Source organism: Carassius gibelio, chromosome B5 (assembly GCF_023724105.1).
Source record: "Carassius gibelio isolate Cgi1373 ecotype wild population from Czech Republic chromosome B5, carGib1.2-hapl.c, whole genome shotgun sequence".
In the NCBI taxonomy this organism is placed as follows: Eukaryota; Metazoa; Chordata; class Actinopteri; order Cypriniformes; family Cyprinidae; genus Carassius; species Carassius gibelio.
Genome location: NC_068400.1, coordinates 29,125,393 through 29,139,820, shown reverse-complemented (window position 1 = coordinate 29,139,820; position 14,428 = coordinate 29,125,393). Strand labels below are relative to the sequence as shown.

Sequence of the window (14,428 nt, the reverse complement as noted above, 5' to 3'; positions counted from 1 at the left end):
AGGCTTTAATCTACAATTAAAGCTTGGTGAAAGAGAGGAATGGCTTGGTGTGTTTGGGTGCTACAATGATAAACAGCACTTACATACATCCGCATCTCGTGTGTGAAGGGTTTCATAAAGTTACAAGTACAGCAATGGAACAGTTAGTTTTAAAAACTTTGGACACGTCCTCTACATTAAGACTGTTTTGTTAACATTGTGTCGATTTGAAATCAGAAATAAATATCCAAAAAGAAACACAACAGGCAATTGTAAAGCTCTTTTAATGTTGGTTAAATGTATTCTTGTAATATACATGGAATCACTTTCATTAAATAGGCTGGGATGCAATGCATTAAGACAGTTTAAATAGTTCACTTTCATCCTTTTGTTCCTCCCTTGATGCTGAGGAATTCAGGAACAGCTCAATATATCTCTTCACTGAACGACAGGGGAAAAAACAAAGCAAGGTTAATAGTCATGTTTGTATTTAACATTTTGGACCACATTTGGGTTATTTCAGATGAACATACATATTGCTTACTTATATACTCTCTGTCTTTGGACATGGCTAAAACGGCATCTTGATGTGTTCTGAAGTAAGCTTCTGCCTCACCGGTGGGTCGACCTTCAGGGCCGTACTCTACAAGGACCTTCTCCAGTCTGATGGGTGCGAAGAACTAGACCAGGAAATACACCTCAGTCATTTGGTGTCTATTATACACTGGGCAAGATCAATTGAAGTCTTAAAGGAGATATTCCACTTCTCTTGACCACCTCATTGACACAAACAATCAAAAATAATGCTGTATCTTAAATAGAATAAATTCAATATAAAACTTGACCTTGACAATGTCTTCTCCTGTGGAATCATATGGCAGACCTCTCATATGAATGAAGTTGTGTGTTGTTGATATAGAGCTACTGTTTGCTGTCAACAAAAAACTACACATTAGGCACACACAGTATACAACATCTGTATTAATATTTAAAGCCTGTTAAATGTCACCGTCCCGTATACGGGACGCCTAAATTTACTTCAATATATTACAATTATATCCTAATCTAATCATGACAAACTATATATCGTTGGAAAGGTCTAAGACTCCTAAATAGATATTTGACCATGTTTTGTTGTTAAAAATTATGAAGGAAGAGTAAAAGATAAATTTATAAGAAGAGTGCACCTCAAAACATATACATCATAACAGGAGTTCTGACCTTTGTCACAAAAAATCTACTCCGCTTCCTTTTTCCCTATCACATATTTTAGTAATCATCATAAATTATATATCATTTGAAAGCTTATATACTCCAAATTCATCTTATGAAAACCATTTTGAAATCGGACACTGCGTTACCATGGAAATCTTACTTTAAAATCTTTTAGCGTGGTCCTCCCCCTTAGTGGGAGGGGTCATATTCCAAATATATTACGGTCTTTTAGAATCAAAACTTTTCATAATCTTGACAAAATACATATCGTTGGAAAGGTCTGAGTCTCAAGATTCCATATTTGGTGGTTATTTTGTCATAGACATAATATTGAGAGAGAAATTGATACATTTGTGACAAACAAATGCATCCAAAAAATTAAATGGAGTTTCAATGGCCCCCGGTGGCTTTTTGTGGTATAACGCCTAAACAAAATTGCATATGAACCTAAATTTTTTTTATATCAACTTCAAATTTGGAACACAACTTATTTAGACATATGGCTTTAATTTTATAGCACTTTTGGATTAAAACATATTTTATAAAATATTTATCTTATATAAAATATAATAAAAATAAAATAATAAATGTATTTACAGTAAATTTAAACTTCTATAACATTTTTATGCTTTCATTTTTTTAAATGATTTCACTTCTGCAATAATCTGCAGATTGTCTTCTTTAAAAAGAGACCAACCTTTGGTCTGTATTCAAAAGCGTTTATGAATTATAACAATTTAAGTGTGAATAGTGTACTTTCACGTGTATGTTCAAAAATGGGAGTGACAGTTAAAAGGTTAAAGCCTGGTTGTAAAGGGACACTGTAATAAACACCTGCTTTCTTTGTGCGTGGCGTGTCCTCAGCTCCTGGTGTGAAAGATGATGTCTCAATTCGCCCTCTTCCATACTGGACTTGGATCTCACTTTTCCTGCTGGGGAAAATCTCAATATACCTGCATATGAGCACAAAACACCCCTGACATGTTAAAGTAAATATTTGATTTAAATCTTTCTAGCATACTTGCCTAGTTGATTGACTTGCAGTAAAAATTGCAACACAGGGTTTCTGAAATGTTATGTTTAAATATGCAATGATCTATTATCTAATTATTTATACAATGTTGAATGTATAAAATCAGGCAAATGGTACATGAACAAACGCCTCTGTAAAAAGCTTCAGAATACCGATGGTTATAAGAGTGGCCAGAGTTGAGCTTTAAAGATACATAATTGAAATATATCTACGCCAAATAGATGAACTGCAATAAAAATAAGCATGTCAAAGTTTTGTCTGAAACCACACATTATGAAAACCCAAAATCTCAAAGAAATGCCTGAAAAAAAAAAAAAAACCTGTTCCTAAAAAGAAAAAAAAAAAACATTTATTTTGTGTCAAGTATTACTTGATGAAATACCAACCTGTTTCCTATGACTTCTCTGTCTTTCTTCAAAGCCTCTTCAGCCATTTCCTTAGTGGCGAACTGCACGAAGGCATCGCCTGAGTTCCTTCCTTTTCTGTCCAGGACTATTGTAACTCCATCTTCCACAATCTCCAACCCTGTTTCGAGAATATTAAAGCACTCAAATGAAGCATATGGCTTTTATCAGTGCAATGACATTCAAATGTCACATCTTTAAGGATCTCACCAGAGAAAAACTGAATGATGTCTTTCTCTGAGCAGCTGAAGGGAAGCCCTCGGAGTCGCACCGCTCCATCCGACTCTGTACACTGCTGTGTAGCCTTTAATATGGCTTCAGCATCTTTGTTTGTAACCTCATACACTGAAACACAAAATGCCAGTGTTCACTAAATATGAGCACTGTGAACAATCTGGCATGTGATAAACACAAAGAATACTGCTTACCTTCAACAAAGCGTTGTCCAAGGTAATGTTTGTGCAGATCCAATGCTTTGCAAACGTCCTCCTCATGCTCCAGCTCAATAAACGCCTGTCCCATCGATTTGCCGTTCCTGTTGTGAATTATATGGATTCCCTCAACTCCACCTCGGATCCTACAATCTACAAAAATCAAATATAGAAATAAAATGAAATGCACTTTACATCATGAGTAATCATATCTAAATATCTTTAATTAACTTTGATTATTCGTACATACATTATTATTTTGAAAAATCATATTAAAATGTAATTATTAAGTATAAAACATAAGGCTTTGAATCAGAATGGGGAAGAAAGGGGATTTAAGTGACTTCAAATGTGAAATGGTTGTTGGTGCCAGACGGGCTGGTCTGAGTATTTAAAAAACTGCTGATGTACTGGGATTTTCACGCACAACCATCTCTCTAGGGTTTAAAAAAAAAAAGAGAATATCCTGTGAGCAGCAGTTGTCTGACGAAAATGCCTGGTTGATGTCAGAGGAGAATGTGCAAACTGGTAAGAGATGATAGAAAGGCAACAGTAACTCAGATAACCACTTGTTACAAATAAGGTATGCAGAATACCATCTCTGAACGCACAACACTTCAAACCCTGAAGCAGACGGGCTACAGCAGCAGAAGACCACACCAGGTGTCGCTCCTGTCAGCTAAGAACAAGAAACTGAGGCTACAATTTGCACAGGCTCACCAAAATTAGACAACAGAAGATTGGAAAAAACGTGGCCTGGTCTGATGAGTCTCGATTTCTGCTGCAACATTCAGATGGTAGGGTCAGAATTTGGCGTAAAGAACATGAAAGCATGGATCCATCCAGCCTTTTCTCGATGGTTCAGGCTGGTGGTGGTGGTGTTATGGTGTGGGGGATATTTTCTTGGCACACTCTGGGCCCCTTAGTACCACCTGAGCATTGTTTGAACACCACAGCCTACTTGAGTATTGTTGCTGACCATGTCCATCCTCTTCTGATGGCTACAATGACAATGAGTTCACTTTACTCAAATGGCCTCCACAGTCACCAGATCTCAATCCAATAGAGCAGCTTTGGGATGTGATGGAACGGGAGATTCACATCATGGATGTGCAGCCGTCAAATTTGCAGCAACTGCGTGACGCTATCATGCTAATATGGACCAAATTCTCTGAGGAATGTTTCCAACACTTTGTTGAATCCATGCCACGAAGAATTAAGGCAGTTCTGAATGCAAAAGGTGGTCCAAACCTTTACTAGCAGTATGGCGCTCTGATCATAAAACTAAGTGTTTACATGCATTTTACCAAGACATATTCAGTGACACAGAGTGACAACTTATGTTACATGCATTTTATCTAATAATCCACTAAAGTGTATCATTATAATTATCATTTAATTTATCATTTATATACATATTTATGCTCAATTTGGAAATCTAAATAAAATGAAAGATGTATATCCTCCTATATCATTGGCCATACAAGTATGGTGTATCATATGATACAAAAATACATGTGTATATATGCAAAAATAATAATAATAATAATAATTTAAGATATTATTTTATATTTTATCTGAAGGTTCAATAAACTGTTCATTTCAAGTTTTTCTGACTATTATTTGATATGTTTTACATTTTAATATATCTTGAACTGACATGACTTGATCAAGTAGGTGAAACATGTCTGCAAAGACATAGAGACTGTGAAAGATCAAAATATGTACCAGAAAAGAAGTTCATTAAGTCCTCTGCAGTACACGACCAAGGAAAACCCTTGGCCTGGATGATAAACACTTCCTTTGCTTGGGGCTCCTCATGAGGGGTGTATTCTGGTAGAGGTGGATACTCATCTTCCTTAGACGGAGCCTAGAACAATAAAAGAATAGTGTCAGGAGAAAACAATTACAAAGTTAGACTGGGATTTTTTATTCTTCTTCTGGAAATGCACTTTCTGTATAGATACATGCAGCCGGTAACGTTACCTCGGTAAATAGTCTTCGCTGATACAATGTCCATGGATGCTTGACTTCATGACCAGCAAAACATCTCGCTGGCCATGAATGAACATCTCGACCTCGTGCTACTGTAAACTGCGCAGTTTTAATATGATCCAGAGTCTCCACGCATGGGAACTGCTGCTGTCTCCTGATACAGCGAACAACAGACAACAAGAGCGTGCTCCTACTGAATGCAGACATCTTGTACTGTACAAAACTTCGCCTTAAAACTTAGCTTAAACCCTAAAGTATACAGACAGTTTTAACACCTCTTGTTTCGGCTGAGTTGCCCCAAAAATCACGTTGACCTGCGGCATCAGAGGACAACATGACGTCAACAACACGCGCCCTTGGCCTTGACAGTCTTTTCAAAATAATAGTTATTTTTTAGTTGTAGTTTATACATATCTTTTTAATGCGGTTAAATATATATACGTTAAAATTGTATTTAAATACAACATCAGTTCTTGAAAATATTTATATAACCACTTTTACAATCAACTACAAATTAATATATATATATATATATATATATATATATATATATATATATATATATATATATATATATATATATATATATATATATATATATATATATATATATATATATATATATAGATAGATAGATAGATAGATAAAGAGTTTAACATAATTATCCGTTGAATTGCCTAAAACGGTCTTTTATCCTCATGCTAACGTGACTCTTATTTGAGAAGAAAGGCTATCCATTGGATCCATAGACGGATCCACCAGCTGTCGTGATCTCGCGAGATTTGTGGCTCTGGAGAGACTTTGGATGGGAAGGAGAACTTTTGCACGGGAAGGATCAGTGTTGTTGGAGTGTCAAGGATATTACGGCTCATATACTTTGCTTTTCACCTTTCAGTTGTCAAGATATCGGACTAGTGTCCATTTCTCATCTACAGCGAATTTTCCTCAAGAAGAGATGAGCTTTTTATTGTAAGTATGAGGAGTGTATTCTATAAATGGGAACACTGATGATGGCTAGTTAGCAAGCGTAGAGATACTGCTTTTGTCCCGAAGCTGCCTGTACATTACCAATCCTGACTCACAGCCATCATTTATTAGTAGCTAATGGTAATGATAAATAAAACAGCTGATAGAAGCACAGTCTGATGCTGTCGCAGCAGATTAGTACGTGACCATAATAACACAAAACTGGAGGCTAATGAAGAATATTTAGCCAATACATGAGGCCATCAGCAGCTGTGAGAATTTGGGTTTGGTTACTCACCATAATGACTGCCCTTGGATTCATTTTACATTAATCTGTCTGTGAACACCGCTGTATTTCCCAACACCTTACCATTTATGTAAACGGGAGATTGTCTTGTATTTCCCTTCATCATAACACAAAGACGTTGTTAGTTTGTTGTTAGTCATTTAGTATTACAAAAGCTTTTATCACCAATGACTGCCACCTATTAAGAGTTCTCTCGCCTTCGCAAAACATACCAAAATGATTTGACTTGATCAAACTAACATCAAATACAGATATGACCATTATGTCTGGATAATTCCTCTATAATCCCAGTATAGTAAGTCACAATACTGTACATTTTGCTTTAAAATGTTTTAAAGTGTTGGTGTCTACAAGGGTATTTTTCAAAATCAGTTTCTTATCTATCTATCTATCTATCTATCTATCTATCTATCTATCTATCTAGCTATCTATCTATCTATATAGGGAGACACTGCCTTGCAATGGATTTAATTAAGTTGTGACCACCAAGTCATAGAAACAAGTATCATCTTTTGCTCTAATGTCTTTAGAAGCATAAATATAATAATGTCAGCAAAATGTAATTCATTTCTATCTTCTGCTTTCCATTGAAAATGGGAAGTAGACTGCTGTAAATCAGGCCACATGATTCACAAGATAATTCAGTAAAGCCTCTTAAGTGGAATCACGGAATTGAGTTAAATTTAAATGAATTTGTGCGAGTGTGTTTTTCACTAGCATTATTGTTGCTAGCATTATTATGCCCTCAAAGTTGGTGCATGCACATGTTTTTTACTTTGTGAAGACTGGAGTTCCCCATCTGACTTCAGCTTGATGCTCTGATGCAGTCGCCTGACTCCAGAAAATATCAGTATGGGTAAAAGATAGTGTAATTTGGGACTATCACAACCTGAAAATGGGTTTGTTCTGATCCTCTTTATTGTTGATTGCATGCTGGTCATTCAGAAGGTTTGCCTGTATTTGTTTTTCACTTCCAGTGTCCCTTCCATTGTTTGCTGTGCAAATTTGTGTCTGAACAGTGAACAGCAGGTGGACCTACTGAACCGAGCAGCTGTTGAATTGGTGAAGACAGGCTCACTTTGAGGTGTTGATAGACCACTAAATGCACATAGGCTTGTAGGTTCAATTCCGAGGAAGAGTTGTATGGGTTTAATGGAGCCACTTGGGTGTTAATCTTTGGGGGTTTTAACTGTATATGTATACGAAGTGTCCTTTTGGCTAATCCAAACGTCTATGAGTTTTATAAAGGAAATAAAAACAGCTTTTAGTAGTTTTGGTACCACATTTTGGAATGACATATGTTAATAAAAGCAAAGAGAAAAGCATTTTGGCGTAAAAGCATGCCAGTTTGTTTTGTTTTTTTTAATGTAAATACACTGCTGACACTGACCTCATAAAATTTTCTAGTCAAATGTAACTCCATTTCTTCAAGAGCTTAATTTTACTTAATAAATGTGCATTGTGGTGGTGTTTTTATTTGTTTATTTTTTGCAAAACTCAACTGTAGTATGTATCTGCTCTTTATCAAATAATTCAAACTAAAAGCTGTTGAAAGAACGTTTAATATTGTACGATAATGTGACGCTATATATCTTTAATAATTAATCAGATGCACTGGATTGCAAATTTCATCTCTACATTAATAATATAATTGTAGCTTCTGTAATTTAAAGTAGGCACTTGTATCAGGTTTAGATTCACCTTTTATATTTTAACTTTCGTAAAGTGAGTTTTCTAAATGTAAATGTTTAGTGATTTGCAATTTTGCCTGACTTCAGTTGAATATCTTTTGGGTCAGTGTAAGTTTGTAGTAATCATTAAAGCCTGAACATCCAGCATTCTTACTCTTCCACACAGTGGAAGCCGCTCATCAAAGACGTTCAAGCCGAAGAAGAACATTCCCGAGGGCTCACACCAGTATGAGCTTCTGAAGCATGCAGAGGCCACGCTGGGCAGCGGGAACCTGCGCATGGCTGTCATGCTGCCCGATGGAGAGGACCTCAATGAATGGGTGGCAGTCAACAGTAAGCGTGTGACTTTAATTCAGGAAAAAATAACCTGTGTTTGCATCCTCAGCTTGTGCTGCTTAAAGCCTGGAAATTTGCTGTGGTTATAAAGGTTATACATGTTTTGTTCCCAACTGAATATAGGTCTACTGCTGCAGAATTAAATATCACATCAACATTTCAAAAAGGTGTAAAATTAAATCATATGACATGACAGAGCAGTTATATTTATACAACTATATTTGTCTTTATTAATCTTTAATAAATATGGATAAAACCTCACGCCTCCTTCCCGCCAAGCACATCTCAGCCTAAACTCATCCTTCACGTTCAGTTGCATGGCTTCAAAGAAATATCTCCCAGAGTTAAAACATATACCGTATTTTTCGGACTATAAGTGCCAACTAAGTATGAGTTGCATCAGTCCAAAAATACGTCATGACGAGGAAAAAAAACATATATAAGTCGCACTGGACTGTTAAGTCTCATTTATTTAGAACCAAGAACCAGTAGAAAACATTACCGTCTACAGCCGCGAGGGGGCTGTAAATGGTAATGTTTTCTCCTGGTTCATGTCAAATTAATTTTGATAAGTCGCACCTTACTATTATTTGCAGGACCAGCCAAACTATGAAAAAAGTGCAACTTACGCCACCTTCACACTGGCAGTTGAATTCAGGTCCGATACAGCTAGTATGGAGATTCACAGACCGCATTCGAATGGCCACGAACCGGGTCCGAATGAGTGCGATGCGAAAAAAATAATGTCCGTTGGTCATCCGAATGCATTAAAAAAATGTAACTCTTGCGAAAGCCTACGGACGGTTCCTATCCGACAATTCCAGCAAAAGTTGGCATTGCTATGGTACTGATAAACAAACCTGAATTCATAACTTTTAATAAAATAAATAATGATTTTATAATGATAAGTTGCCATGTCATTTTTTTTCTCCATGATTTTCTAACATTATAAGGGCAGTTAATACAATTAAAATGAATAATTAAATATTGTGGCCCCCGTACTCGGACACACTCGGTCTCTCTCGCTCGAGTGCAGCCCTATATACCACTATATCACATTTAGCTGACCTGACATGCACATTCAGATACAGACAATATCAATCGTTCTAATCTCTCCGCCATTTTTGTACTACTCGCTTCCGAAGCTTTTCAGCGGTGTAGATCGACGTCCACTGGGGGAGTATTGTGTATTACGGAGCGAATTTCAACTGCCAGTCTGAAGATGGCGTTATAGTCCGGAAAATACTGTAATCTTTTTCCTCTAAATATTAAAAGTTTTGTATAATATCAATGTTTTCACAAATATTATATGTCTACAAATGCTAAAATCTCAACCCTGTAAAATAGCATGTCAGGACAAACATGTTTTAAGGGGTCCTCCCTCTAAACATCCATTTTATAAGGCCTGTTTGTAGGTCAGTTTTGCAACGTTCGCTTGGATTCATTCATAGCCTCTGGCCTTCTTCTCTATTTTTAACAATAGAGACAGTTGAGCTTTCTTAGATTATTAGCCTCCGGGACAGAGGGCTGAATAAAGACTCTGGCAGCACTGAAGTTGACAGGGTTTAGGGTTTCATCTAATTGCTGCAGCTCATGAAATATTGGGTGTACCCAACTCCTGCTATTTAATTAGAGAAGGGATTCACAAACCCCTTTAGGTTTCTTTTGGAACTGCAGGGGAAGATATTTATGTTGTTATTGTTTGATCTTGACAAATATGATCACTTCAGACCATAGGTTTTATAATGGCTATAGATGCTGGAATAGGTTTGTATTATAATGCTGTTTGATGTGCTTGCAGCTGTGGACTTCTTTAATCAGATCAACATGCTGTATGGGACCATCACAGACTTCTGCACTGAGGAAAGCTGCCCACTAATGTCTGCTGGACCCAAGTATGTATTAACAGGGATTTATCATGTGAAAATCATTTTTAGCATACTACAACTTGATTTTTTTTTTTAAATACAGTACAGTAAATGTAGTATTGTGAAATACCATTACAATTTAAACTAACAATTCTAATTTCTTATTGTTATCAATGTTGAAAACAGGTGTGTTGCTTAATGTTTATGGAAACAGTGATAGTTTTTTTTTATAAAAAAAAAAATTTAAATGGAAAAATCTGTCACTTGATAAATTGAATGTCTACTTGTATTTACAAAACAAATCTTACTGACTGGTAATGTGCTTGCATTTTAATGGAAATGTAAAGAATGTATTTCTTTCCACTTGTTTCTTCGATGTTGTCTTCAGGTATGAATATCACTGGGCCGATGGAACCAACATAAAAAAGCCAATTAAATGTTCAGCTCCGAAGTACATTGATTACCTGATGACTTGGGTCCAAGATCAGCTTGATGATGAGACACTTTTCCCTTCAAAAATAGGTGTGCTTCTCCTTTAATTTCTGGTGCATGCTCTAGAAATGTGGCATGCTTTTTCTTTATATAGCTTATTATGATCATGGAGGCATTAGTAAAGCATTAGTAAAGCTTTATTAAGGCGATACTAGTTACCATTCCCCATTGCTTGGATTCTTAAACTGATTTTTAAGTTGCTTTTCTGTGACATTTTTAGGGGTCCCTTTCCCAAAGAATTTTATGTCTGTGGCCAAGACCATTTTGAAGAGACTCTTCCGTGTTTATGCTCACATCTACCATCAGCACTTTGACTCGGTCATCCAGCTGCAGGAGGAGGCGCACCTCAACACCTCCTTCAAGCACTTTATCTTCTTCGTTCAGGTGTGTACTTGTGGCCTTGAGCGGTGTTAGATTGCTGTTTTTGCACAAGTAGATCACAAGTAGATGAATGTTTGGCTACCTTCCAATATAAACATTTTTTAATGTCTCTTCAGGAGTTTAATTTGATTGATCGGAAGGAACTCGCACCCCTTCAGGAGCTGATTGAGAAGCTCACATCCAAGGACAGATAAATCTGCTCTTCCCATCAACATCTTCTCCGATTTCTCTGTACAGGCAGCCTGGCTTTGTTCTCTGTGATTGACAGGTGTGTGGGAAGGTTTCCTTCAAGAGTTGGGAAAAGGCTGATTCCAAAAAAATAAGAATAAAAAGCCCTTCATAAGCCACAACTCAACCATAGGTCAAAGTCATAGTGGAATTGTACTCCTTTTGACATCATCTCACTCTCAAACACGATCTAAGTGCCTGATATGTCCATTTTCAAAATTGCTCATTTGTAAAAAAAAAAAAAAAAGCGCTACCACTGATAAAACCTCTTCATGATTACACTTTTTTTTTTTTTTTTTTTTGGGAGTATATTGATGATAATTAGTGGTATGTTAGCTTTTTTTTCCTCGTGATGGATGTATTTAGAAGTGCATAGATTTAAAAACACTGAATGAGGCATTCATTGATATATTTTTATTTTTTTTCCTAAGAGATGAAGATGTCTTGGCTTCTCTTAAGTACTCATTTTAACTGCTCCCTGTATCTCATGTCATGTTTGGGATTTCCGTTATCCATTACAAGAGTAGAACTGCTTTGTTCACTTCAGATTTTATCCGGCCCTAAATAAATGTCTCCTTATTGTAACACATTTCAGTCTTTACTGAAGAACATTGGGCCCACTGTTTGCCTTCTATTGCTTTTAAACCACTACAGTACTGTTGATGAGCCAGATTCTCTCCCAGACATCACCTGTTTGTCTGTCAGAAGCTGGGATGAAATGAGCTGACTATGCAAGATCGATATGTCATGTTTGATCTCATTCTTTTCATACACTATAAAACATAAGGCTTTTACATTCTTTTATTCATGGATTTGGAAATCCTGGGTACCTTTCAAGCATATAACTACAACAAACCCAATGGGAAAGATACACTTTACTCTTTTCAAAGATCTAGATCTTTCACTTGAAACACAAGCTAAATAATGAGGAGGTGAATGCAAGTTGTATAAAATCTGTGAAAATAACTTTAATAACTGACTGCTGTCAAAATAGCTGGTGGTCCTCTGTATAATTTAAGCAGTGCATACATTTGGTCTTTATGAAGTTTTGCCCCATGAATGTTTATTTTCCTGAATGTTACAGAAAATATGTTATTCTGAATAACACGGTTAAAATGTTCCTCGGAGATCACTTTATTTCAGAACAAAATAAGATTGATTAAAGACGAATGTACTAAACATTTTTGATGGCAAGTTGTAAATACTGTAACATGAGATGTGTAACTTTTGTGGTACAATGCTGAATACTGTTTATAGGATAATAAACCTGTTTGAGAAAAAAAATGGTTTTGTGTTCTTTATTTTAATATTGCAAGCAAAAGCATGTGTTTGTTTTGTTTTTTCTCTGCATGAATCATATCAGCCATAAGAAAAATAATTCCCATAAAGTGTACTCCGTACTTAATATGTAATTATTTAATACCAGTCTGGGCTTTCCCATAACCCCTCCTTTAATCAGGGAAACTTTAAAAAGGTTGGAGCACATGGTCATTTGGGTGTGACAAAATCTGTTGTCTTGAAATCCATTTAATCTTGTCCATCAACTTCGTCATATGTGGCCATGATCTGGTTTATCCCTCAGGCCTGTGGTGTTGCTAATCATTTTCCCGTCCTGGCAAATGTTTGTTGAAATTCTGTGGACACTTTATTTTAACCAACCTCGTGTTTTGAAACCGCATTACTTTGGGTTGAGCAGTATGGAAAAATATACATCTACTTCTAATAATAATATAAGACCAAACTAACTGGGCTTCTATACATTAACATCTATAATGTTGTTTCCTATAACTTTCAATTCAATTCAAGTTTAATTGTATAGTGCTTTTTACGATACAAATAATTTCAAAGCAACTTTACAGAAAATTACGTTTCTACTATATTAAGTAGCTTAGTAGAAGCTATTTCTACAAATGAACAGAAAAATCTATTAAAAACATGCATTTGGTGACACTAATCTTTCAAAAGGTCATTTTCTAATAATTCACTATACACATTTATCTGTCTTCTCAACTTCTCAACCTAAATTATCTTCATATATAAAATCAAACCACACCATTTGTAATAATTCTTAACCAAAAATATGAAAGTAGCCCCCTGTACTCAAGATTTCTTTAGACATAAGCTGACAGTAGAGGGAGACAAAACATTTGTGACTGAAACTGATTCACTCAAAGCGCATCTCGTGACTGGCCTCATGCTGACACTGAATTAAAGGTTCAATAAAAAGTCCATCTAAAATCATTCCCTGAGTTGCTTTTGTTCATAAAGGTCAGATATTTCAATGGACCTGATTGTTAAAGGCCAGAGATTTCATAATTAGAAAAATCTGATTCACGTTTCACATTCTCCAACAATGGGTTAGTGTCAGTACCAGCTCAAATGAACTCAATAATGTCAAGAAACAATGTGATCATTTGTTGCCATGACATGTGATTTGTATTAGGTGGAACAAATGATATCCCACAGCTTGCCTTCTTTGCAGTTCATGAAATCAGGACAGAATTATTATTTATCTTAATTTACCAGACGTTGTCTTTATCCCTAGCCTCAGGTTAAATCCATACAGAACAGTTCTGTCCTTCTGTCTTTGTAGGAACAATTGTGTAATATTGTGCAAAAGTCCCCATTGCTAGATTCTGTGCTTTTTTCAAATGTCTGCAGTTTTCTGGAAGTGTGTTTTCCTCCATATTGCACAAACTCTGTGCTGATTAAAATCTGCAAACTTGACCCCTGGGCTTCTGTTTTTTTCTGTACCTCTGAGCGACTTCATGTTGACAACATTATTATATTCTGTCTGTTTCTTTTGGATATCGCCTAAAGGGTTTGGTTCTATGCCATCTTGCTGTCTGCGCTGAGCCACCTCATATTTTCTTGTATTGGGATTTAATCTTGGGCATTTCTGAGTGTTTAAAGGGATATTGCAACCCACTATAAATGTTTTTTTTTTTTTTGCCAATTCATTACTTATTCTGCAAGACTCCCATCAGTCTCAGCAGTTTAATATTTTCAGTTTACTATAGTGACAACTAAAAATAGTTTGTTTCCTCGACATCTCTTCAGTGAATGTAAGATGATAACCAAGAACAAGATTAGAATCTGTGC

At 36.0% G+C, this 14,428-nt stretch overlaps 2 protein-coding genes across 2 annotated transcripts; one reads left to right on the top strand and one right to left on the bottom strand.

Moving 5' to 3' along the window:
* Positions 1-247: 247 nt before the first annotated feature.
* On the bottom strand, positions 248-5,419 carry grsf1 (G-rich RNA sequence binding factor 1). Its single transcript, XM_052556360.1, has 9 exons — positions 5,049-5,419; positions 4,791-4,932; positions 3,060-3,215; positions 2,842-2,976; positions 2,614-2,752; positions 2,029-2,147; positions 825-910; positions 524-659; positions 248-420 (listed from the first exon to the last, which is right to left on the bottom strand). The coding sequence occupies exons 1-9, from the start codon at positions 5,262-5,264 to the stop codon at positions 335-337; spliced, it is 1,215 nt and encodes a 404-aa protein (XP_052412320.1). The 5' UTR covers positions 5,265-5,419; the 3' UTR covers positions 248-334.
* A 392-nt stretch (positions 5,420-5,811) lies between these two features.
* LOC127957716 (MOB kinase activator 1B-like) lies at positions 5,812-11,911 on the top strand. The gene is made up of 6 exons (XM_052556361.1): positions 5,812-6,026; positions 8,188-8,354; positions 10,159-10,252; positions 10,614-10,747; positions 10,938-11,101; positions 11,215-11,911. The coding sequence occupies exons 1-6, from the start codon at positions 5,863-5,865 to the stop codon at positions 11,290-11,292; spliced, it is 801 nt and encodes a 266-aa protein (XP_052412321.1). The 5' UTR covers positions 5,812-5,862; the 3' UTR covers positions 11,293-11,911.
* The last annotated feature ends 2,517 nt before the right edge of the window (positions 11,912-14,428 follow it).

Bases quoted from the DNA above. Each gene is read 5' to 3' on its own strand.
- grsf1 (XM_052556360.1), bottom strand. From the start codon at position 5,264: ATGTCTGCATTCAGTAGGAGCACGCTCTTGTTGTCTGTTGTTCGCTGT. The intron at 2,977-3,059 runs GTAAGCAGTATT...TTTGTGTTTCAG, and splicing joins TGGACAACGCTTTGTTGAAG to TGTATGAGGTTACAAACAAA. The intron at 660-824 runs GTCAAGTTTTAT...TTCCTGGTCTAG, and splicing joins CAGGAGAAGACATTGTCAAG to TTCTTCGCACCCATCAGACT.
- LOC127957716 (XM_052556361.1), top strand. From the start codon at position 5,863: ATGGGAAGGAGAACTTTTGCACGGGAAGGATCAGTGTTGTTGGAGTGT. The intron at 6,027-8,187 runs GTAAGTATGAGG...TCTTCCACACAG, and splicing joins GAAGAGATGAGCTTTTTATT to TGGAAGCCGCTCATCAAAGA. The intron at 10,253-10,613 runs GTATGTATTAAC...TGTTGTCTTCAG, and splicing joins CTAATGTCTGCTGGACCCAA to GTATGAATATCACTGGGCCG.